Source organism: Cryptotermes secundus, unplaced genomic scaffold, assembly GCF_002891405.2.
Source record: "Cryptotermes secundus unplaced genomic scaffold, Csec_1.0 scaffold1016, whole genome shotgun sequence".
NCBI lineage: Eukaryota > Metazoa > Arthropoda > Insecta > Blattodea > Kalotermitidae > Cryptotermes > Cryptotermes secundus.
In genome coordinates this window covers 432,827-456,942 of record NW_019724759.1, presented here as the reverse complement: position 1 = coordinate 456,942, position 24,116 = coordinate 432,827, and the positions used below count along the sequence as shown (strand labels likewise).

The window sequence follows — 24,116 nt, the reverse complement described above, 5'->3', positions numbered from 1 at the left end:
TGGGCTAAAGTAACTAATGGTGTTCCACAGGGGTCAATACTGGGACCTCTTCTGTTTATAATATATATAAATGATTTGCCCAAGATATTGGAGGCAAAAAGTACACCTATTTTATTTGCAGATGATGCCAGTGTGTTAATCTCACATGCAAATCCAATTATGTTTAGAAATACAATAAACGAAGTATACAGTTTACTAGATGATTGGTTCAAAAAAAACTTAATGTCTTTAAATACAATGAAAACATATTATATAAACTTTACTGCAAAAAATCAGGTACAAAGGGATATAGGAGATTTAGTAACAATTATTACAAACACAAATCATACTAAATTTCTTGGACTGACCATTGAGAACGCCATGACCTGGGAAAGACATATTGATGAGGTAACAAAGAAATTGACTACAGCCTGCTACATGATCAGAAATATAAAACCAGTAGTATCTATGGAAATATTAAAAAGTGTCTACTACTCATATTTCCATTCGGTTATGACGTATGGCCTGATATTCTGGGGAAACTCGTCGCATGCCGAAAGGGTTTTTAAATTGCAAAAGAGAGCCATAAGATTGATCAAAGGCTGTGATCTTAGAGAGTCATGTAGAGAACATTTTAGGGATATGAACATACTGCCCCTAAGATCACAGTACATGTACTCATTAATTATGTTTGTAATAAATAATAAAGAAATATTCAGTATAAATAAGGATTACTATGGAAAAGATACTAGACAAAATATGAATATACATATGTACCAGGTCAATTTGGCGAAATACAGGAATGGGGTTTATCACATGGCTGCAAGGATTTATAATGGACTTCCAAATACAATTAAAATAATCTCAAATAATGCAAATAAGTTTAAAGCCAGTTTAAAAGAGTTTTTATTTGTGAACTCCTTTTATACATTGGAGGAATATTTTAATAGATGACAATGGCAACATTATGCAAAGGGTAATTTATATATTTAACTTTTTAAATTGATTACAGACAGACATATATTACTGTTATATGTTAATTAATAGTTTTCAAATTTTAAGGTTCTTGCTATGAAATGACTGATTGTATATACTGAATTTTTATTATACTGTATATTCTAATTTTTAAGTCCTGATTAAATGTATTATATTTGGACTGTTGAATTGGGTATTTAGGTCTTTTGTATTAATTTATGATTGTGACAATGATAAGCATATATCTGCATAAATTTGATCATGTTTGAGTGTTTTATGTACGAATTTTGTACTGTGGCTGTATTGCATGTTGATGGGTCCATTGTTATGCATGTGTTTATTGTGTATTTTGACATGTTCTGTATCCTGTGGCGTGCGTGACCTGAAAGGATCTGTGGAATTTAAGATGAAGTGAAGTGAAGTGAACACTAGTCATTTTTAAAACTACTATTGTAGGATACCTATACTTCTTTAGTTATGATTTTACTGTTATAGACAATGTTAATATGTATTTCATTATGATAATAAGTAGCAGTGCAAGTGTTACATGCATGTTCTATTTAATTATTTAATTGCAGGTGGGCTCTTTTTATTCTTTAGGTGAGTATTATGAATGGAAAACAAGGGATGATTGTGCTAATTACAGATAAATAAAACTACACTAGTCATTTTTAAACTTTTATTGTAAGATGCCCATAACTCTTTGGATATGATTTTGCTCTGTTATTGACAATGTTGATATGTATTTTGTTATGATAATAAGTTGCAGTCCGAGTGTTATATGCATGCTGTGTTTAGTTATAGCATTGTATCATCAGTTATTGCAACAATGGTTGTGGATATGTTGTAATATCTTAATGACGTTGTCCTCTGGATTAATTTTATTGTAACTAGGCCTTTGACGTGTTCTATATCTGGTGGCGCCATCGCCAAATGTAGATCTGATGAACAAAATAAATTGAATTGAATTGAATTGAATTGAAAAGTCATAAATTATAGTGTTGAATGAAGGATGTGGAAGAAGGTGGCCTATTTAGTGCATATAGGCTGTTCATTTGATTTGTGAACTGTACCCGTTTCATTTCATTTCATTTCATTTATTCACCTTCAATAAATCCTGTCGACAGTACATTCTCATGCGGATGTGGAGATCGTCGTAGTTCTGTTCTTCATCACAGCCGTCTGTACTGAGGCCATGTTGGGAATGGCAGATCTCAAAGCTTCCCTGCCCCTAGTGAATCATGTGGTTATCACTGCCAACGTTCATGTAAACAGAATGACGTAGACTGGAGGGGAATATGAGGAAGTATGATGGAGGGTGACGCATAACAGTTCATGGGAGATGTGAAGGGAGTTGATTCATGAGTCTTCTTCTGGGGTTGTGCAGAGTGGCAGGCTGGCTCCCTTATGCCCTTTTATGTTTATACACATTTCATGGAACTACACATGCTTGATAAATGTTTGTTGGAAGCCTCCACAAATTATATTCTGAAGTACCATCATTGTGACTGCTTGAAGTTATCAGTTCTAGATTCTGCCCTGACTGTGCATTTTCTGCCATGATCTATCATCTGTCCCTAAACTACTTGAGCCATTTGAAAATTTCTTTGATCTTCAAACACTGCTGTATATACGTTTTTAGATATTATAATGATAACGGAAGCAGCCTTTATACTTCTGCTGATACAGCAATGAGTAATGTCACACTGTTCAGTTTACAGATTTTTCATTTCTGAAAAACAAAAGTCACTCACAATGAAGGCAAGATGCATAGCCTATGAAAAACGTGTACAGTGCTCAACTGAATGAACATAACCACTTGCAACTTGTTTAAACCTGTCACCATGTGTGCTCGTAGGGGAGGGTAAGCAAGAGATCTGCCCCTGTATTGGATTTTTGGAAAATACCAAAAGTAGAAAAAAGAAGGAAATATAAGCATATTAAATTAAAGTTAAAGAAAATAAATGTATTTGTTTATCCTATGGGGCTATCTGTGAAAATATTCTTAAGGAGCTTAAATGCAAGTTCGAAAGAAAATTTTCTGGCTGGTGGCTCTCTTGAATGTCACCATTTGTTTAGTGAAATGACCTCGAGAAAGACTTTGATAACATGCATAATTGGAGAGTAATGGTTTCAGTTCACATATTAAGTGAGCAGGCAATGTCATGTCCATGTATTTGCCATGGGGAACTGAAGAACTAATTAACTAACTGACTGACTAACAAACTATCTATCTGTCTGACTGAGTGACTTATTAACTAATTAACTAACAAATCAACCAACTAACTAAGAAGCCAATAGTTGCTCAGCTACTCAAGATGTTCCCAGCATTTGATGGAACCTGAGATTCATTGCTGTATTTACAAGAGTCTGCCTTTCATCCCTATCTTGAGCCAGATGAATCCAGTCCACACTGTCACATCATGCTTCTCTGAGATCCATCTTCAGGGGGCTGAAACAAGCTACAGGAAAGATCGGCTATAACAACTAGTCTTAGGACTGTTATATGAACTTTGAATCGCCCGTATGCAAAGGAGGAGTGCTAATGCTTTCACTGTACATGCAAGTCATAGTGGAAATGTGCAAACCTACACATCACGCCTACTAATGATCCAAAAGTTAAACAAACTGAAATGCCTGAGGTAGTAAAACTGGAATCGGTTATATTAATTTAGGTTAGGTCAGAGTTGTATAGATTTGTCTTTTGTATTCTGGGATAGTAATAGATTTATTTCACTAGTTAATGTATACATTTACAGTATCTGATAACTGAAATGTTGATATCCTGTAGCCCCAGTTCCAAGAAGCAAGCTTACAGTGGCTTGTTGGGCTCTTCGTTCACAAAGACCTCTACCCGAAAAACTGGTCAGTCATCTGGTGGAGAGGTTAAGGGCATCAAGAAACCTAGCGAAGATGGATCACATTCAGTATTCAGTGGTGGTAAGTTCAATATATATGGAATTTGTCCTAATTACATGTATTATAAACCCAGTCTTTCTTATAAAACATCTTTGAGGGTGTCATCATCAGCTAATGATGTGGATCATTGCACCACATTAGAAAGTTTGTAGGCTCTTTTCAATATATAATGGAAGTTAAACTCATTTTACTGGTACTAGTGTTGAAGACACAGGACTTTGCTTCCGTGAAGTTGCCTGCTCAGGGTATAATATACAGTTGGAGATGTAGACAGTCTGGAATAGATTAGTTCAGTCTCTCAAGGTATTTTGGAGAGATGAAGAGGCAAGAGACCTCAATCAAGGGAGGAGGTCATGTGAATGTTTTGTTAATACCAAAATTTTTCTGTAACTGGTGGGAAAATCACATAAAGGAAGCAGATAAAATATACAGAGTCAAATAGACGTACAGGATACAGCTTCTAATGCTGGGAACCTGAGCGTATGTGGGTTATCTTGTTTGGTTTCAGTCAGGAAATGAGGCCTTTGCCTTATCTGAGTATTTCCTCTTGTGCAATAAAAGTACTATTATATTAGGTTGTTCTTGTTGTATAGCTAACAAGATAGTTAGGATTTGAATCGATATAAAATATAGTATAAGAAAAATTTCTACATGAATGTCAGTTAGTGATCTTAGGAGTAATGGTTTAGGTAATTTTAACAATACTCGTAGTGCTAATTTTGACCATATCATTGGAAATTAAGTTCTCTGAGCTATGACAGTAAGAGATATAAATTTCATTCTTCTGGTGATAATTCTCTTAATATATATCATCAAAATATCAGGGGCTTATGAGGTAAAACCAATGAATTAATTAGCTCCCTACATCCTGAGCTGCCGCATGTGTTATGTCTAACTGAACACCACTTAAATTATAATGATCTGGGCTGTATTTATATAGAACATTATAAATTCAGTGCTGCTTATTGTAGGAAAAATTTTAAATTAGGTGGATCATGCATATTTGTACAGGAAAAACTAACATTTTTAGATGTCAATTTAAGTGCCTTTTGTAAAGATAAAGACCATGAAGTTTGTGCAGTGAAACTTCCTTTTCTGCATGGTAATATTTGTGTTCTATCTATTTACAGAGCACCATCTGGTAATTTTGCTTATTTTCTGAAGGGATTAGATGCCATTTTAAATTTCTTGCATGATACTAAGTTGGAACTGATAATATGTGGTGATATCAATATAAATTACCTAACTGATAGTAATAACAAGAAACAATTGGATGTTCTATTATCTTCTTTTAACCTTTCTAGTATAGTAGATTTTCCTACTAGGATCCAAATCAACTCAGCCTCTGCTATTGATAATATTTTTATTGATCTTCACAGACATGGAAATTATACTATATGTCCTCATGTTAATGGACTCTCTGACCATGATGCCCAGATCTTATATATGAATAACATTGTTTTACATAACCGAAATAGCTGTAGGCATTTTGTGAGGAAGTTCAGTAAAGCTTCTAGAAATGAGTTCTTGACTCAATTAAGTTATGAAACTTGGGATAACGTATTTGTTGATCAGAATATTGATTCAGTTTTCAATTCATTTCTTAATACTTATTTTAAAATGTTTAATTTTAGCTTCCCTAAAAATTAGTTATGAATAATATGAAATATAACCCTTGGATGACAAGGGGCATAAAGACCTCATGTCAACATAAAAGAGAGCTCAATTTGTCCATGAAGACCAGTAATGATCCAAACCTCAAATCCTATTTTAAAATTTACTCTAAAATTCTGTCTATTGTCATTAAGGCAGCCAAAAATCTTTATTATAATGGATTAATTTTGAATCTAACAATAAAATTAAAACCACATGGAATATTATTAAAAGGGTTACTGGTAAGAGAATCAATAATTCTGAAATGCAGTTCTTAAATGTTGAAGGGAAGCTAACTGATAGTCACCAATTAATTGCTGATTCTTTAAATAACTACTTTCTGACTATAGTAGATAAAATTAACAGCAGTAATGCTAAGAGTGATCATTTTATAGGTTTTTGATATTGATAAACATTGGGCTTATTTATCTCAGGCTTTTCCGACTCCTTTCCCTGAAATTAAACTTAAACCTACATCTGCTAAAGAAATTGAAAACATAATTAAGTCATTAAAACCCAAAAATTCTAACGGGTATGACGAAATTTCGGTCAGTATTCTAAAAACTAGCGCACCTCCTGTTATTTCTCCTTTAACTTAAATCTGTAACAGAATACTTTCAACGGGTGTTTTCCCCAGTCGTTTGAAATACTCTGAAATAATACCATTGTTTAAAAATGGTGATAAAACGAATATGGTGAATTATAGACCTATATCGTTACTTACATCCTTTTCGAAAGTTATTGAAAAGGTTATATTTGTAAGATTGCTCCATCACATAAAGGATAACAATATATTATCCAACCAATATGGTTTCAGATGTGATTCATCCACAGAACTCGCTTCATATAATTTAATTAATGAAATATTAAAGGCCTTGAATAATAAAATACCAGTTGGAGGCATTTTTTGTGACCTAAATAAAGCCTTTGATTGTGTTAATCATGATGTTCTATTATCTAAATTGAAATTTTATGGAATAGTAGGGAAAGCTAATGCGTTACTGGAGTCCTACCTTCATGGTAGACATCAAAGAGTTGTAACTAATAAGACGTGCACTCACTCAAGTTGGGGTAAGATTACCAATGGTGTTCCCCAGGGATCAATCTTAGGTCCCTTATTGTTTTTGATATACATTAATGATCTGCCAAATATTATAAAGAGTAAATCAATACCTATTCTCTTCGCGGATGATACCAGTATTATTGTTCAGAACTCTAATCGTATTGAGTATGAAAATGAACTAAATTTGATATTGAAAAATATAAATGAATGGTTTAAGGCTAACGTACTGACATTGAATCTCAATAAAACGTACTTTATGCATTTCTCAACCAAGAATAGTATTACAATGGTCATACCTGTCATTTATAGTAACAGTCAAATTGCTACAACCGTTGATATTAAGTTCCTCGGTTTGATGATTGATAATACCCTATCATGGAAAGGACACATTGACCGGCTCATGTCCAAACTGGGTTCAGCTTTCTATGCAGTTAGGGCTATTAAACCCTATATGTCATTAGAATCAATAAGATCAGTATATTTTTCATATTTTCATTCTAGTATGACATATGGCCTGATTTTCTAGGGTAATTCACCCCTCTGCATCCATATCTTTAGACTACAGAAGAGGGTAATAAGAGTAATCACCAATTCTAGAAGTAGAGATTCTTGTAGGGAGTTGTTTAAGAGATTAAAGATTCTGCCCCTTTACTCACAGTACATTTTTTCCATTTTGTTATTTGTGGTCAAACACAAAGATCTATTTTTATCTAATTCTGAGATTCATACAATCAACACAAGACATAGTAATAACCTCCATTATCCCTCATGTAACTTAACTGTCTTTCAAAAGGGAACATATTATTTTGGAATTAAAATTTTCAATAAACTTCCATGTAATATAAAAGGACAAGCTTATGAGATTAAAAAATTTAGGTCTGCTGTTAAAAAATTCCTATTTTTAAAGTCATTTTATTCATTGGACGAATATTTTAACTGTGACAACGATTGAAGTTTGGATTTGTTACAGGTGGTAACTGATAGCGCCTTATTGTTATAGATAATGGTTTTTGTGTCATGTTGTATATTATTAAATTTAACTGGTATGACATTACACAGCTGTGTTGCAGTATGTGATTTACTCATGTTGACTACTTCTATATCCATTGGTGTTAAACCATGTAAGGATTTATGGAATGCTGAATAAATGAAATGAAATGAAATCCTATGCCATCCTCTACAACCAAAAGTTGCAAGGAGCTGGGTCAGGCAGAAGGTCATTGGCTATTTTCTTAACTAAATACCACTCTGTGAAAGTAGTAACAGTTTGCTGGAGGATTCTATATTAATAATACTGATGATCATACATAAGAACAGCATTAGTGATTAGAAATACAGTACAGTGGGCCCTTGGTTTACAATGGTATGATATGTGCCAATTTGAATATCTGCCAGTTTAAAATTTTTTTCTAGTAATTTCTTTTGTTTCTCCCCAAAATTGTTGGAGAGACATTCATATCCTCTTGCAAATAACCTGGAAGATTTAGCTGCTCAGATGACTCAGAAATAGCAGCAGCAAGAACAATAAGGGCCCATTTTACAGTCTATAGAAACCCATGACCTGCAGGAAACTCTGGTGCCTTTGATCCTGATAGGAAACAGAGTTGTTCTACTATAAGAGGAGTCAGTGTAGTACTGCAGCTATAATACCGTGTTCTGCAGGAGGAGAGGCATCAAGCAGGGCAAACAACCTTCCTATCTTACTTTAAAAATAAATCTGAAGAGCCTCCAACTGATCCAAAGATGGTAGAAGATGATCCATTCGATCCTAATGATCCACAGCCAGGGCATTCCTACCATCTGTAATGCCCATATTTAAAATGTATTGTATTATTTTATGAAAAAGAGTCTGAATTTTTATATACCTAAAATGCATCCCATTGAAATACATTGCAATTCTTCTTTCATTTGTGCCTATTCAGTATACACCATCATCTCCAGGAGTGTAACCCTAGCATAAAACAAGGTCTACTGTATTTACAGTCACTGACAGAGTAGTAAATATAAAATAAACAAAGCGTAAATTGAAAAATGAAAGCAATTTAATAATGTCTTGTGAAATTGAATATGATATGCAGCAGTAACTTTAAGTATTATTAATCTAAATTAATGCACAGTGTTTTATGCTGATGCTGCTGGAAAATACTAAAATAGAAATTTCAACATCTTCTGTGTTCTTCATTGGGACTACTGTTTTGGGCATTGTTCTTAATCTTAAATCTTTTAAAATACGTTGTATAACATTTTGGAAATTAATTTTGTTTTCATCATTAGATGTAAGGGAGGAAAGGTTCTTACTCTGTTGGGCCTGTTAGAACAAGTTTTAATTTAAGCTCAAAATCAAAATGATGGACAGTGTTCAGAATAATACTCATAATTATTGTTACAAACCTTTAGATTTAGCTTAAAGAATGAGTATGATTCCATTTTTTTTTGTTAAGCAGGTTGTACAAGCAGACCAAATACACCTCAGAATGCTGTTTTGCAGTGCTCTTTATACAGGTAAATATTAAGATAAAATACTAACAAGGGTCTGATGCACAGAATAGTGCAAAGGAGAAAAATTAATAAAAAAGGGAGGAGAAGAGAGCATGTATAGACTAAATAATAAGGGTAGGAGAAGGGGAGAGAAATATTGCCCTAAGAGGGGTCCGTGGATCGCAACCACGCTCTGCTACCAACATTGTTTCTGTCCTGAAAAGAATTATCTGTATGGGGCCCAATGGCCTAGTTTGAAGGACGTGTTTTCTTTCTCATTCCTGTTTCTCCTGTTGGTATGCTGAGGGCTCTGGTCATAGCAGTCCCCCTCCATACATCTGTACTGCTCCTTCATGCTTGGCTTACTTTTCTACCTCAAAGATCTAGGCAGCATGTGCCTCTGAAATGTTGGTAAAGATCCGACAGTCTTCAAGGTGTCATGTTCCACAAGATCGTGTTCTTAAAAATAAGTATATTTGAATGTTTTTTATGGTTGATTTTACAGTGGCTGTCGAGCGTCTTGCATGTCAGGTCACATGTTTCCAAATGGTGAAAAACAATTGTTCATCACCTGTCAGGAGGGAGAGTGGCAAGTAGAAAATGCTGAATGGGAGGTTATTCCAGATTGTGAACGTAAGGATAAACTTAGTTATTTGTTATTATTGTCATCTTTTCTCCACATTTTGACTTTTGCCTGTTTTGACTGTCTGATGTTGCTAGTCAATATAGTCAATATCTTATAACCAAGGATCATATAATCACGTTTTAACTACTGCTAAAATTCTTGTAACCACTCATATGATACAATAGCAAGCTTAGAATTCACAGTGTGTACAATTGAAACAGTCATACCCCAAAAGAAATGAGATGGACACTATGAAAATACAATGGAACACGATCTGAAGTTCCTCAACTTAAGGTTTTCTTTTCTTTGATATTCAGTTTCAATGAACTCAGTGTTAAATTACTACCATTTAAAATTTCCCTCATTTTAATGTTCAAATCAACTGTTTAGCTGAGGGTTGTACTGAAACTGAATTACGGCATTTTGTTGTCCCTGCTCTCATATAGTTGAGTTTATTTCCAACATTAGTCTGCTTGCACCAGTTCTCACTGTCTCTTCACTGGCGGATTTTCTAATTATTCCTTCTACCCTGAAGATGGAGACTATATGTTCCACCGAAACGTCGGTTAACACCACATCTACATGGTGCCACATCACAGAAGACTGCTTTCTTCATAGTTACCGCCGTGGAAACCCCAAATATTACATAATATACAATTTATTTTGTGGAAGCCATCTATACAACATATTTTGTCACGAAGACACATCCCAGAAGACTGCTTTCTTCATAGTCACCGCCGTAAAAACCTCAAATCTTACATATTTTGTCACTTTTTATGGATTATTTGCCCCACTGTATTGTCACACAAATTATAGTATCTACTCTACTGACATACCTTAAATATCACAGTTAACCTGAGAATTGGATATTCTCTTTGTGGATAGAAGGAAGCCTACTGTCCATGATGTTAGACAAGCAAGGTTGTTTGCATTACTGAAGGAATGTTGTTCTTGGCTGCTATTACAATATATATATGAAACATTTTTGGGTTGCAGAAGACAGAAACACATAGCAGATAACGTTAGTGGACTTGATCCTAGAAAGCCAAATAAACTTTAAACAGTTTTAGAATTGGAGCTTTGAATACTGCCTATGTGTTTTAGCTGTATGTCTGCCACCCTGCCAACATAATGGAATCTGTGTGAGGCCAAATGAATGTACCTGCCCTGAAAATTATGCTGGCCCACAGTGTCAATTTGAGAAGAAGCCGTGTCTTAATTACCCACCTCTCCCTGCAAACTCACGTCGTTCATGTAACTCAAAGTAAGTTCATCAACAGTTCAGTTCAGTTCAATTTAGTGCTTGGTAAGAAAGGTTTAGGTAAAAAATTACTATGAAAGGCATCAAGTGACTGAAAGACCTTCACAGGAATGAGATTTATTATTTCTGGCATAAGGCTTAGGTGCTCTGCTTGTAACTTTCCCCGCATAAGGACTAGACCTAAGTCATTGATTCTGTCTGAAGGATAAAAATAAATGTGTATATACTTTTAAGAGTTTTCAGGTTTTTACAGCGATGAGTACTGAGATTGTGGTCTTCTGTGTTGTTACACAATGTAGCCATGGAGGTGGATATCAGTGTTTAGGAGGAACAATGCTGCCTTCAAGACTGCAATGTGTCACAACTTGGAAAATCACACTGTCTATGAACCTACTGCTGGTAGAAGTTTGAATAGAGTTTAATTTTAGCCTGTCTTACCAAGCACTAAAGCTACTCATGAAGGTAGCTCGAGAAATGTCAAGGAGAGATAACAAGAAAATCTACAACAAAAATTGAGGAAATGCATATAAAGACCTTCAAGTAAGATGGAAAAAGAGGTGGAAAATGAACACATCTAACCAAATCAGCAGTTGAACTGAGAAATGGCAATGCAGAAGAAAAATCAAAGGTTTTCATGTTTAATAGTACCCACCTATTGCTAGTGGTATGTGTGGAACAAAAATTGTACCCCAGAACTAAAATAATATAATTACCTGCAGATAATCGGAAGATAGACAAAAGTCCAAAAACTTGGTAATCCAAAGTCAGAACCCTTTAGAATCGTCTTTTTGTTTGTGTCATGACAATTAATTAATTATCAGGTATCTAAACATTCTATACCATGAAGCAGCAGGTACCAACACTCTTGCCTAATTCTGTATTCAAAAGCTAGCAGTGACACATGATTGCCGTGACTGAATGGTGCCATATTTTTATTAGTGTTTTTTAATTATTTTAAGATTTATGGTGCCAATGGTACTTTTGTCACAGTGTCTCAGACTTTTTTTTATTAATTGTGGCAACATTTTGAGGAACATGATAAATTTTAAATTGGGATGGTGGAATTTACTGTTGCCTGGGACAGCATGTAGGCTTGTGCTGCCTCTGGAAGTATGTATCCCTCTGACTGATGTCATTCTCACTTCACTTCAGTCTTATGTAAGCAAGTTGAACCTTTTCTGTGGGAGTTGTCTTAGTTATTTGTGAAGTATGTTGTTAAGGAACTTCCTTTTCACCAATTTTTGATTAAATATAGACCTTTTGTTTTCAGAAATGATACATTGTTCATCATTTGTCAGTACTTGGTGACCGACACCTTTTTGACACTTCAGTATCAGAAGTAATTTATCAGTGATGTATTCCTCTCCAGTTCTCTGAATTATAAAGGTTCTACTACATGCACATAATCTTCTATGACTTTACTGATATCCCTCCTTTAAGCTAGGGTCAAATGAAGAAGTGGAATATGGAGTGACAGAAAGTGATTGGTAAATGTGACTTCATTGATACAATAAATAAAATATGCAAAACTTTTTTTTTCTGTTGTTCTTAGGACCTGCACTATCATGTGTGCAGATGGTCACAAGTTCCCAGATGGGTCAGCCATTGCAAACATGGTTTGTCGTGAGGGAGCCTGGATTCCTAGCCAACCCGAACTGAAGACCATACCTGATTGCCAACGTATGTTAAAGACTTAATTTATCATACTTCTATGGTAGGCATGCTTTTTTTTTTTGTATTACAATGTGCACTTTTGCCAGAAAAAATTTCATAGCACACCTCTAGGTGAAAGTGTGTGAAACGACAGCTGAGAAAGGGGTTTGGAGAATGAGAAGTAACCAAGAATTGAGGAAATTACATAAAATCCCTGATCTCAAAGCATATGTTAAAAGGAAAAGGTTGGAGTGGGTGGGCCATGTGATTAGAATGAATAAAAAAATGGCGGTTAAGATAATTTTTGGAAGTGATCCTGACTTACAACAGAAATGGGAAGGCACAGACAGAGATGATGGAAGATGCAAGGAATTTATGAGAGCTGAAAGTGAAGATATGAAGACAAAAAGCAAGTAACAGGAAGGAGTAGCCATCTAGTGGAAAGGAGACCAAGTTTCCTAGATGACTGTAGGGGCAAGGTGTATCTGTAGGTAACAGTACTGGTTAGTGTCTATTGCTGATTTCTTAAGTNCCTTTACCTGAGGACGGAAACAGATCCCGTTTCCGAAACGTCGTGTTTTTATTTGTTATCTTAAAAACCAGGACGATGGATAAAGTCCAAAATCCCAACATATCAGTGTGTTATACACCATCGTCAGAATCCTATAGTAACTACTTATTATTTTAGTGTAAATGTAGCTATCTTTCTGGAGCATTTCATTTTCTAACTAGCATATTTAATGAAATCATGATTTCAAATTGTCCCTCAAGGGCTCTCATGTATAAGATCTGATTATGGCCATAGCATTTTGCTTTTGAAATTTCAACAGACTTTATGCCATCATAACATAATAAGGATCTTAATAATTTGTACAGATTATGTAGTTATTGTTAGAGTAGTCATAACTAGGACATTGTGATGGGCTGAACATATAGCTGAGATAAGGAAATGAATCTGCATAAAGAATTTTAGAAGTCTTTTGTAAAGGAGACAAGTTTAAGACTGAGAAAGACATTGAAAGATCATATTAAAATGGATTTTAGGGAATCATATGAGGATGTGAAATGATATGTGTTTGTTGCAGCTGTTTGCAAACCACTGTGTGAGAATGGAGGTAACTGCCTATCTTTCAATGTTTGCCAGTGCCCACAAGAATTCAGAGGCCCTCAATGTCAGTATGGTGAGTCACTGCCATGATCTATCATCACTGGATGTTCAGGTTATGGTGATCTTCTGCGCTATGACACTGTGTAGTCTCATTTTTTTTTTCTATGGCGCTACAGCCCAAATTTGGGCCTAGGCCTACCTCCATGAAACTCTCCATTTCACTTCAGTTTACTAGATCTTACACATGCGGTAGGACTCCTTGGGCGAGTGATCAGCTCGTCGCAAGGCCTCTACCTGTAGACAAACACAGAAAAACGCACACAAACATCCATGCCCTGAGTGGGATTCGAACCCACGATCCCGGCTTCCGAGCGAGCGAAGACAGTGCACGCCTTGTGCAGTCTCATATAAGTTGTGTTAAACATCTCTGAGGTGTCATTATATCATCATGTAAACTGGGTTGTTAACACCACATAAAGAAGGTGTGTACATATTCTCATAATAAATAAACAGTAGTGATGCAACAGTATCTAGTTTGTCTTCATTTTGAGGTTACTTTTATGTTGTGCTGATGGCCCAATTTACATGATTATTGAACATACATCATGATGCAAACCATAAAGATTCATTATATCAGCGGTGATATGTCTCATTATGTCATCATTAGAAAGTTACTGGAGTCTTTTTTCAACTTAGGATGGGAACCATCATACTGGACTTCTTCTTGAACACATATGACTTTTCATGCATAAAGGTTGCATACAAAAGGTATGACATACCCTCAAAGATGTTTTAGACAGACAGATGGTTACTAATGTTTCTGAAGAGTCTGGTACTTCCTTCTTCAGTGTAGGCATGTTGGTAACCACCTATGCAACTATACAATATCATAACTCAGAAGATTGTAATGAGATGTCACATTAGTATGGATTTTGTGTTTTCATTTGTGGGTGATGATACAGTGTTAATATGGGCTAGCTGTCCAGTATTTTTGAGAAATTGGCCGTCATTTTGCTCAGGACCATACAACTTAGAGCAGGCCTGATTCTCAGTTTTAAGGAGTTCCATCGATGGTATATTACATGTAATAATACTAGATTTGTAGACTTCATCCGTCATCTAAGTTCTCTGAACAGAATATAATGTTTTGGGAAGTAGATCTGATTCCATCCTCAGCGGAAGTGAAAGGGTGGGAAAGCACCTACTACTCAGCTGGGTCCATTAGGTAGATGTAATCTCAATTACAGTGACCAGTATTTAGGCAATATGGAATTGAATTTTAGGGTCATTGATAAATGATGAATTTGAACGGATTTAGAAGGAAGAGGCCATGGCATAATTGAGATACTATCCTGGAATTTGCTTGGAGGAACCGAGAAGAACCACAAGAAACTTCAGGAAGATAGGTCGAGATTTGAAGTCTGTACCTGCTACATATGAATCAAGAATGATCTCAACCATGACATTAAATCTGAAACATTATAGGTGATTTATTATGATAATAAAGAAACAGTAACCATCAACACTCAGAATTGTTTGCTGTACCATAAATAAAATTTGGATTAAATTACATGGAATTGAATCATAATTTTACTTATGCTATAGGATGCAGTGATCGAGAGCAATGTCTGTCATAAAAATACTTGTTATATATTCAGAACGCTAAAATATGATGAGAATGATTACATTTGTCTTTCACAGCTGCATCAGCATGCTCTGCAGGGAAGCTAGGGTTCAATGGAGGCTACAGGTGCAGTGGATCTGACACTGGTGTCACTTGCAATGTCAGCTGTCCTTCTGGGTCGCACTTTCAGGAGCAGCCTGCCTCCCAGTATGTGTGTCTCTACTCGACAGGAAGTTTCCTCCCAACTCCTGTCCCACAGTGCGTCTTTGGTAAGCACTTGTATAGTCCTGTGTACTAAATGCAAGGTACAAATGTTCTTATAGTCACATTCTCTACCAATTTAAGTAAGGAAGTAATATAATTTTATTAACCCTCTGAGGTTCCAACCCAGATTTAATCTGGCTTTTTAAATTACCTGTTGTATAACACCAGGCTGGGCCTGGACTGATTTTATAATACCGCCATGTATTTGGGGTTCATGTGACTAATAACAGTGGGTTCTGGATTTGATGATTGAGTTTATTGGCAAGTCTTTACAATTACAATCAGTTATAACAGTTCGCAATCAATGACTGCGAATCACTGTTCACACATTAAACCCCTCCTGAATGCCATATCAAGAATCTCTGACTGAACAAACTTCCATGCACACTGAATATAGATCACCATCTCAAACTGTTTGCTCATTCTGTTATTATTTGTTTTGTCCATTGCTATGAAGCATAGCAGCTTGCTACTAGGCAACAGAGGTCCTATTATTGACTGAGTTACCTTGAGAATATGTTTACTGAAGTGTATCTGGCAATGGACATCCACTACGGCTACACTATTCCAGTTTTCAGCTATGATGTCACATTATTTTTGGCTAGTGAGAAATGTATGGTGCCATGATATTTCTGGTGTAGGTTAATTGGACGTGAACAACAACAAGGCAATAATATTCAAGGTAGCTTGACTTAATATTTTACTGTTCTTGCAGAGGCTGGTATTGAAGTGTTACCTGGGAATGCCCTACCAGAGACTTTGCATTATGGATCACTAAATTCAATCAATTCTGTGAACTGGAGCAACTCTTCGAGCTGGTCTCAGCTTATTGGAGGGATCTTGCCATTTGAAGTTGGGATCTTAGGGAGACCAGAAATATCAGTGATACAGCAACTGCCACATCCCGGATTCTGCTACATATGGGGACAAAGCCATTACAAAACTTTTGATGGTCAAGTGTTTAGGTAATGTGAAGAATGAACTACAGTTATAAGTGAGGTTTTCATGGCAGTGATTGCTCAGATTGCGGGCTTCTGGTTTGTGAGTTCATGTAGTTGTGTGCTGCCTAAGTCTTAAGGGTAGAAATTTTCTCACTTTTCTGTCCTGAAGATTGAAGGTTCCTCCAAAATGTTTGTAATATTCTACCACACTGCACACACATCATAAAGGACAGTAGTCTTCATAGTAATGACCTAAGAGTACCTCATATGCTGTTTAATAACTCTGCAGGAGCTAGCTAGTCTGTGCAATGTCTGCAGATTTGAAACCATTTGAATCACAGAAGCCAAGCTACTTTGTTCCAAGTATTTGTGGTAGACGAAACGACACTGAAGCATATTTTCTCTGAGTTTCTTTAGCTGTTTCTCTGTTAACCTGCATTCCACTATTTCTCTATATTTATCTGTCTTCTTCTTAAAGTGTGCTATATAGCCCTGATCAGGCTTCACAGTATCACATACATGGTCTTTATNCTGCAGGAGCTAGCTAGTCTGTGCAATGTCTGCACATTTGAAACCCTTTTAATCACAGAAGCCAAGCTACTTTGTTCCAAGTATTTGTGGTAGACGAAACGACACTGAAGCATATTTTCTCTGAGTTTCTTTAGCTGTTTCTCTGTTAACCTGCATTCCACTATTTCTCTATATTTATCTGTCTTCTTCTTAAAGTGTGCTATATAGCCCTGATCAGGCTTCACAGTATCACATACATGGTCTTTATGTTGGGAGCTTCATCCCTCACCCAGCACTGCCTGACTGCAGAGTGAGGAAGTTAAGTTATCTTTCTCTTGTCGTCCTCCTCTGTGGAGGTAATTATGTCAGATTTTATTAATTTCAGTTTTGAGAGTCAGTGCTCATACACAGTGGCACTTGATGCGGTGGATAATACATTTACTATCAATTTAGAACCAAAAGCTACTCACACTGCCATCAAGATTTTTGCACAGGACAAGGCATACACCCTGACCCTCTCAGGCAAGTATCAGTATGACTTCTTAAATGTGTTTGAAATGTCTGTGATTGGACATCAGTGTTATATTTAATTGTTAGGTACATGGATGTTCCTTACATGTCCGTTGTAATGCTGGCTTCATAGTGCGTTCATTTCTTTAATTTCTTAACCATGAGCTACACCATAGACTACTTGTAGATGAAAATTCAAGATATGCTTTCAACTGTCCATCAAAAATCATCTTTACGAAAATAAATAGTTTTCTTGATGTTCCTACTTTTATTTACTTATTTGTGATTTATTTAATGATGCTGTCAGTAGCTCACACTATATATGATACCGAATGGTTGATTAATGAAAATGAGTGTGGAAGGAAGTGACTGTCAACTAATTCTGGGTTCTATCCTGATACTTGTGTGCATTAAGCAGGATAGCCAGTCTCTTGGCCAAGATCTGAACTTAGGACTTCCCAACACTACCCACTTGATTGTGACATATCACAACTTTTTGATGTTAAATGCAAAAGTGGCTCCTCTCATAACTGTCAAGTTATTCCTGGCACTTATTAAACGCCATGCTATGAAAATATCTGTATAGCTTCATGCATTCTTAGCAGTCTTGCTGGGATTTGGCGATCCTCATGTCAGCACTTAGCGCCATCTGCATCGAGGTTGCATTGGCTGTCAGTCATATGTTGTCGATGCACATTGATACTTGTATTGTCCATTTGCAAGTTCTGCTGTAATGTCAGAATGTTCCTGGCTGCACTCTGATTAACTGAGCACTTAATATTTTGCTGAAGGTTTGACAAAAGCACTACATACTTTCACCTGCACTGAGGCTTGCCAGATCACACAGAGTTGGGGCCAGGGATCATAAAATCATGTTGGGACTGTGGATAGAATTGAGTGGTGAACTTAATGCCTTGTCTGTTTTGTCACTTGGGATCAGAGCCCCCAGTGCCCATTGGATAGTAGGCTCAGCAGGCTCAGCCAGTCTGGACCATGTGTAGTGTCATTAATTAACCTGCAAATCTAATGAGCAAATTACTGGCCACAGGAGTTCAGAATCTTCGAGTACACAGAAAGGCATATATAAAAGTAATAACACTAACACAGCAACGAATATACAATTTTTGTGAGAATTTTTTGGTGTTATCTATTTTGAATTTAGCTGCAATGATATGGTGTTTTGAATTCGTTACTGACAAATTTATATTTAATATGGTTTGCATAAGGTAAACATACTAAGTGTATGTATGCAATTTTATTGCAGGTGAAGGGAGCCCAATTTTCTATGTTGGGACACGTCGTGTAGGAATTCCTACACAGTTGAGTGGCATCATAGTAGAATATGAAGCCCATTTTATAATCTTCAAGCTCACAGGCATTGGGCTTACAGTAAAATGGGATGGCCAGGTAAAGTGTATACAGTGTTACCTGAAGTTTTCTAGCAGTGAAGATGCATACTGAATTCTGGGTTATGACACTGTTTTGTGAGTCTACAACAAGGTATCATAACCCAGAACGCTTATTTATACATACGAGGTCTGACAATAAAGTTAATATCACTGTGGTCACCCTCAAAGTACTCCCCTTGGGAAGCTATGCACTGATGCCAGCGCTGGAATGGTACAGTATCTTTGCTATATTATGTCAGAGCCTAGAAAAATTGCTTTTTATGAGTCACACCAGTTCTTGAACGTGTTTGTCATATTATTATTCATTAGTGTGACAGGTTGTTTATTCAGATGAAGATCTACACTGGGAATACACTTAAATGAAATAAAGCTATAGATGCTTACATTCTGACTTGTTGCAGGATTATGTGGGTGTTGGTATAATGGAGAATCTGTGGAACAGGACTGCAGGCCTGTGTGGGCTGCTGGATGGGAGAGTTGCAAATGACTTCACAAGTAAAGACAGTTCATCAGCACATAGTCTTTCTTCTTTCATCAATAGCTGGAAGGTTGAACCACTGGGAGGTTGGCATATTTCAATTGTCCATTTCTTCTTTTTCTTTTCTTTCCTTTTTGTCACCTTCTTTCCTTCCTCAGTTTCTTGTTCTTCTTTTCCTCATTCTTCTTCTTCTGCCCCTTCTTCTCTTTACTTTTGAATCACCAAAGGAACTTTCTTCATTTTGCTGCAATATTGTTTTAACCTCCTTACAGTTTTTCATATTGATTCTTATAGGAGGGTCATCCAGAAAATAAAGACCATTTGCATGCACACACATGGGTAACTATGAAGAAGCAAAGAACATGGTTAAAGACTGGTTCAGTGGACTGGCAGCAAATTTCTATGATGCAGGCATACAGAAACTCATCACACGATATGACAAGTGCCTGAATCGTTAAGGGGATAATGTAGAGAAATAATTGCATGTCTGTGGTAATGACATAAATATTTCTTTTATCTTGTTTATGTTTTGTAATCACCAAGTGGTCTTTACTTTGTGGATGATCTATATACTAAGCTGATATGATGCTGTATAATCTAGTAGAAAGATAACCAACATTTTGGAGGGAACTTGCTGCATCTAGCTTCTGTCCTGAAGACGGATGTAGCAGGTACTTCTGAAACACTGGTACCTTTCTGCCAGGTCTCATGGCATCATGGCCCTGAAGATTATAATCCTCACATTCACTGCTGTAAGAATCTGAAATCTCACATCAGGCCATGCTTCAGATATCCTGAATGTTTTTAACACTTTGTGGACCTGCATTTTTACACCTACTACCCTAACTTGTGCTCTGTTCACTTTAAAAATTAATATAAAATCTCCTAATTAATTTTATGAACTAAAATTTTTGGAAAACACTTACCAATGCTCCTAGAAGTGCTTGAGAGTGTGATATTTCTGGAAATATTCCCCTTTGTGAAGTGGCATTACAAATTTGCAAATGTAGATAGTCATTGTCCTTTTTTTGTGAACTGCGCAAATACGGCATTGCCTAGAAGGATGCTTCCACTTGGAATGTTCACTCTTCACAATTTTCACGAGGGTATGTTTCCGCATATCACCCGAGAGTCGCCCAGGGGTGTCCACATGAGGCCTGCGTGGGGTGGGAGTTGATGGGCTAGGTCGCACTAAGCCTGTCTGACTCAGGTTCTGCCGCCACCATCTGGTCTGTAGCCCAAGCCTTTGCACCATTCATCAAAATTGCTTTGTATTTCAATTTCGAATCAGGGTTTAGATTTTTGTAAACCCAAAATGAATTGAAAATGGCACAATTTATAAGCCACAAGGCAACTTTCACTTTTATTATCTGTGGCCACAATTCTTTGTGACCCTGTCACTTCCACTGTCTGAGTCGCTAATTACTACTCCTCCACAAGGCACGGCGGATAGCTCCATAAACAACTCCGAGAGATCGCTTGCCTTCAACCACTTTTGTCCTAGAAACATATTCCCCTCTACTAACTTCCTGCCTGGTACATAAACAGCTGGAAGGGACAGAGTTTATTTTCTTTTGGAGTAGGGACCCTAGCCAGCCAGGTCAAGTTAGGAATCCCTAGCATACATTCCGAAGATTTATTACGCAGTATTCATTGTAGTTGCGTGGCACAGAGCAAGGTATAGTGTGTTACAACCTAACGTGTTCTAAAATCATGATATCATGCGATTGGTCCGCCACGTTTAAAAGCGAAAAGCAAGATATCATGCGTCTGGTCCGCAAAGTGTTAAGAGTTCTCAGTTTTGAAGGAATCTTTTCAATTTAACACACACTGCATGTCCTGTCTTTTTTATTTTAGATTTTCCTCCAGTCAGTTGAACCCTTTGTCCCAGACAGACTGAATGAACTTCTGTCCTGTTACTTGGGTCATTTCTGCATTTCAGCTGATCAGTGCACATCACCTCCGGTAGAAACTCATGCATGTGGCAGGTACAAAGTGCATGATGATGAGGAAGAGCATTTTCAGCTTGAGAGTGCTGCTACAACATTTTGTAACAAACTTCTTCAGAATCCTAGTTTTTCTGCTTGCAGAGCTGTGAGTACAAGTGCAGGAACTTGGTTTGTTATACAAACATATTTAAATGGTTTGACCTAATCCTTCCAGCCGCACTAGGCCCTGGGGTTTACTCAGCCTCTAACAGAAATGAGTACAAGGAATTAATTAAATAATTTTCCTGTGGAGTAAAGCGCGGCCGGCGCGTAAGGCTGACAACCTTACCGCCATCTTTGAGCCGATTTTCTAGATAGTGTGGGACCCTCAACGTCTCACAACCATATGGGCCTTCACTGCCTGGTACAGGGATAGCTTTACTTTTTTTTTTTTTTTTTTGAGCAAAACTTTTTGTGTCCAGTATACATATTTTTCAGTAAACTCTCATTAAATATGCAGCAATGCAGTGTTTTGGTATGGCGTGCAATATTTTTCAGTTCTTTGTCCCATTGCCAAGGTTTTCCATGACTTGCAGTATTTTTTCATAGCAAAGGTTGCATGTTTAACAGCCAACGGTACACAGTAACTCAAAATTGCCAAAAAGTGTACATAACGATATTTGTGCTTCAAACCACTGATTTCTTATATGCTGGGATAATTAAAGTTTACAGTTGTTTGAGTGATAAGAATTTGTATAAATCAGAGATACAGGAAGCTGTACAGTTTTGATATTGTCATTTGTCATCTTTTCTAACATTCATTCCATTTTGTATGGGTTGATGGTAAAAAAAAAGTTTCTAATCTCTACTTTCTTCCCACTGCTTTAACTTTTATATTTCTTGCCAGATCTTGATGCCTTCCAGTACCTGCTAATTCATCTTTATCTGGGCCATTTCTTAGGTCTTTCTCATTTAAAGTCTAACTGTAACGCCCTTCTCAGTATCCTTGTTCTGTCTCATCTCTTTCTGTGGCCAAACCATTGTAATCATTTCTCTTCTGGTTCTTTTAACAAATTTTGAATTAAAAAGAAGAGTTCTTTATTCATAGGTTGTAGATGTGAAGCCATATTATGACGCTTGCAAATGGGACTACTGTTCCTGCAACCAGTCGAATTCTCGGCGAAGTGAGTGTGCTTGTCAGTCCTTTGCAGTGTTTGTAAAGGTGTGCAACCAACAAAGCAAAACAACAGCCATCAGGAATTGGAGGGATGATGCCACATGTCGTAAGTGTGACTCATTCTTGTTGATGTTTGGTACCAATTCGAGTCACTCTGCTGAAATGTTGTACTTCATCTTTTACGTGATCGTAATACAAGAGAAAAGCAAGTGCTAAATTGACTCCAGCGGGGTTGCTTATTAAATCATCTCACATAATTAACAGATTAATTTGTGTACTACTGTGCGACAGAGGTCTGCTGTTTCATTACCTCCAAAGCTCCCATCATTATATTTTTAAAACATCCAAAATTACATGTTAAAAAGTTCCAGGTCTTTCACCTGGCAGGACATCAGAATTTCATGGAAATATGCAAATTAGTTTCTTGGAAGTGATGTTTCTGTTTATGTATTGATAAAGTTTCCTCTGTGCTTAATTAAACTCCACACCACAGAGATATATGGGGGTGGAGCTTCACACCTTCTTAATTTTGGCACCAGATAGAGGTGAGTTGTCAGCTTCACATCTTGTATGATCCCTCCCCCCAGCCCTGGTGGAAAGAGTATGCAAAATACATTGCACAGGAGATGACGTTGGACCCAGAGCTGATCTGAATGTAATGCCCTTGCTGACTCACCAGTCGTCACTCTACTGAGTGAACTTCTGCAGTTGTATTCAGTTTGAATTAAAAAAAGTTTTGGGAAGAACTAATTGCTTGCTTTCCTTTGATACAACTCAGACCGCACAGAAGATGAAAAAATTAGGAGGGGGGAACGCAAACATACATAGTCAGTCAGTCAGTAAGGCGATCTCATAAGCCTTCTAACAAAAAATTAGGGTAGGATATACAGACAGTAAGATGAAATCATAAAGAGGGTTATACACAGATAGATGGACAGATGCAGGTGAATACACAAACACGGATACAAAGACAAACAAAAAGGTGGTTTGATAAGCCTCCTTCTATTTTTAAAAAATAAGGAAACTAGGCTAAAAGATTTATATATTATCACTTCTTAGTGACTAGACATGGAGTTGGGATTGGTAGTTGGATTTACTGGACACATGTAACTCATAACTACAGCTAACTGTAACAGTTCCATGGATCTCCACTCTCACTACAACACACACTAAGCCTCAGTCCATTATATCTTTGCTGGTCATTGCTTGTTTATCGTATTCACTAGGCATCTCATGGAAGTTCTTCTGCTTTGGGGCTTATGTCCTCACTAGCTGGCTTGAAACTAACTGGTTTCAAGTCAGAGTCAAAGTTATGTTAAGTTGGTCAGTCTACCTTGGTATGAAGCCCCATTTTAGGCCCAAGACCAGATTTTTATTACGGTCAGACAGCTGCAGGTTTGTTGATGTGGGGCACCCTCTCTGTCAAGAGGATAGATCTGTTTTTTATAATTGCTGCTGGCCTTTGCCAGTTGGGTCATTCTTGGGTCTGAGTCTTGTAGGACTCATTGCCATATTTTACTGTCTCAGATTCAAGGCTCCCCCAGCATGGAGGGCCTGGTCC

At 36.8% G+C, this 24,116-nt stretch overlaps 1 protein-coding gene across 3 annotated transcripts in view; it reads left to right on the top strand.

Moving 5' to 3' along the window:
* The window catches only part of LOC111862988 (hemocytin), a 115,067-nt gene that overhangs the window by 4,636 nt on the left and 86,315 nt on the right, over window positions 1-24,116 (top strand). For all 3 annotated transcript variants that reach the window (XM_023848892.2, XM_023848891.2, XM_023848893.2), the window contains 13 exons: window positions 3,746-3,894; window positions 9,034-9,091; window positions 9,573-9,700; window positions 10,797-10,956; window positions 12,506-12,633; window positions 13,692-13,787; window positions 15,416-15,607; window positions 16,318-16,567; window positions 17,439-17,575; window positions 18,828-18,970; window positions 19,374-19,536; window positions 21,393-21,544; window positions 22,487-22,661. In XM_023848892.2, the coding sequence (XP_023704660.1) occupies window positions 3,746-3,894; window positions 9,034-9,091; window positions 9,573-9,700; window positions 10,797-10,956; window positions 12,506-12,633; window positions 13,692-13,787; window positions 15,416-15,607; window positions 16,318-16,567; window positions 17,439-17,575; window positions 18,828-18,970; window positions 19,374-19,536; window positions 21,393-21,544; window positions 22,487-22,661 (1,931 nt within the window). The remainder of the gene's footprint in view (window positions 1-3,745; window positions 3,895-9,033; window positions 9,092-9,572; window positions 9,701-10,796; window positions 10,957-12,505; window positions 12,634-13,691; window positions 13,788-15,415; window positions 15,608-16,317; window positions 16,568-17,438; window positions 17,576-18,827; window positions 18,971-19,373; window positions 19,537-21,392; window positions 21,545-22,486; window positions 22,662-24,116) is intronic.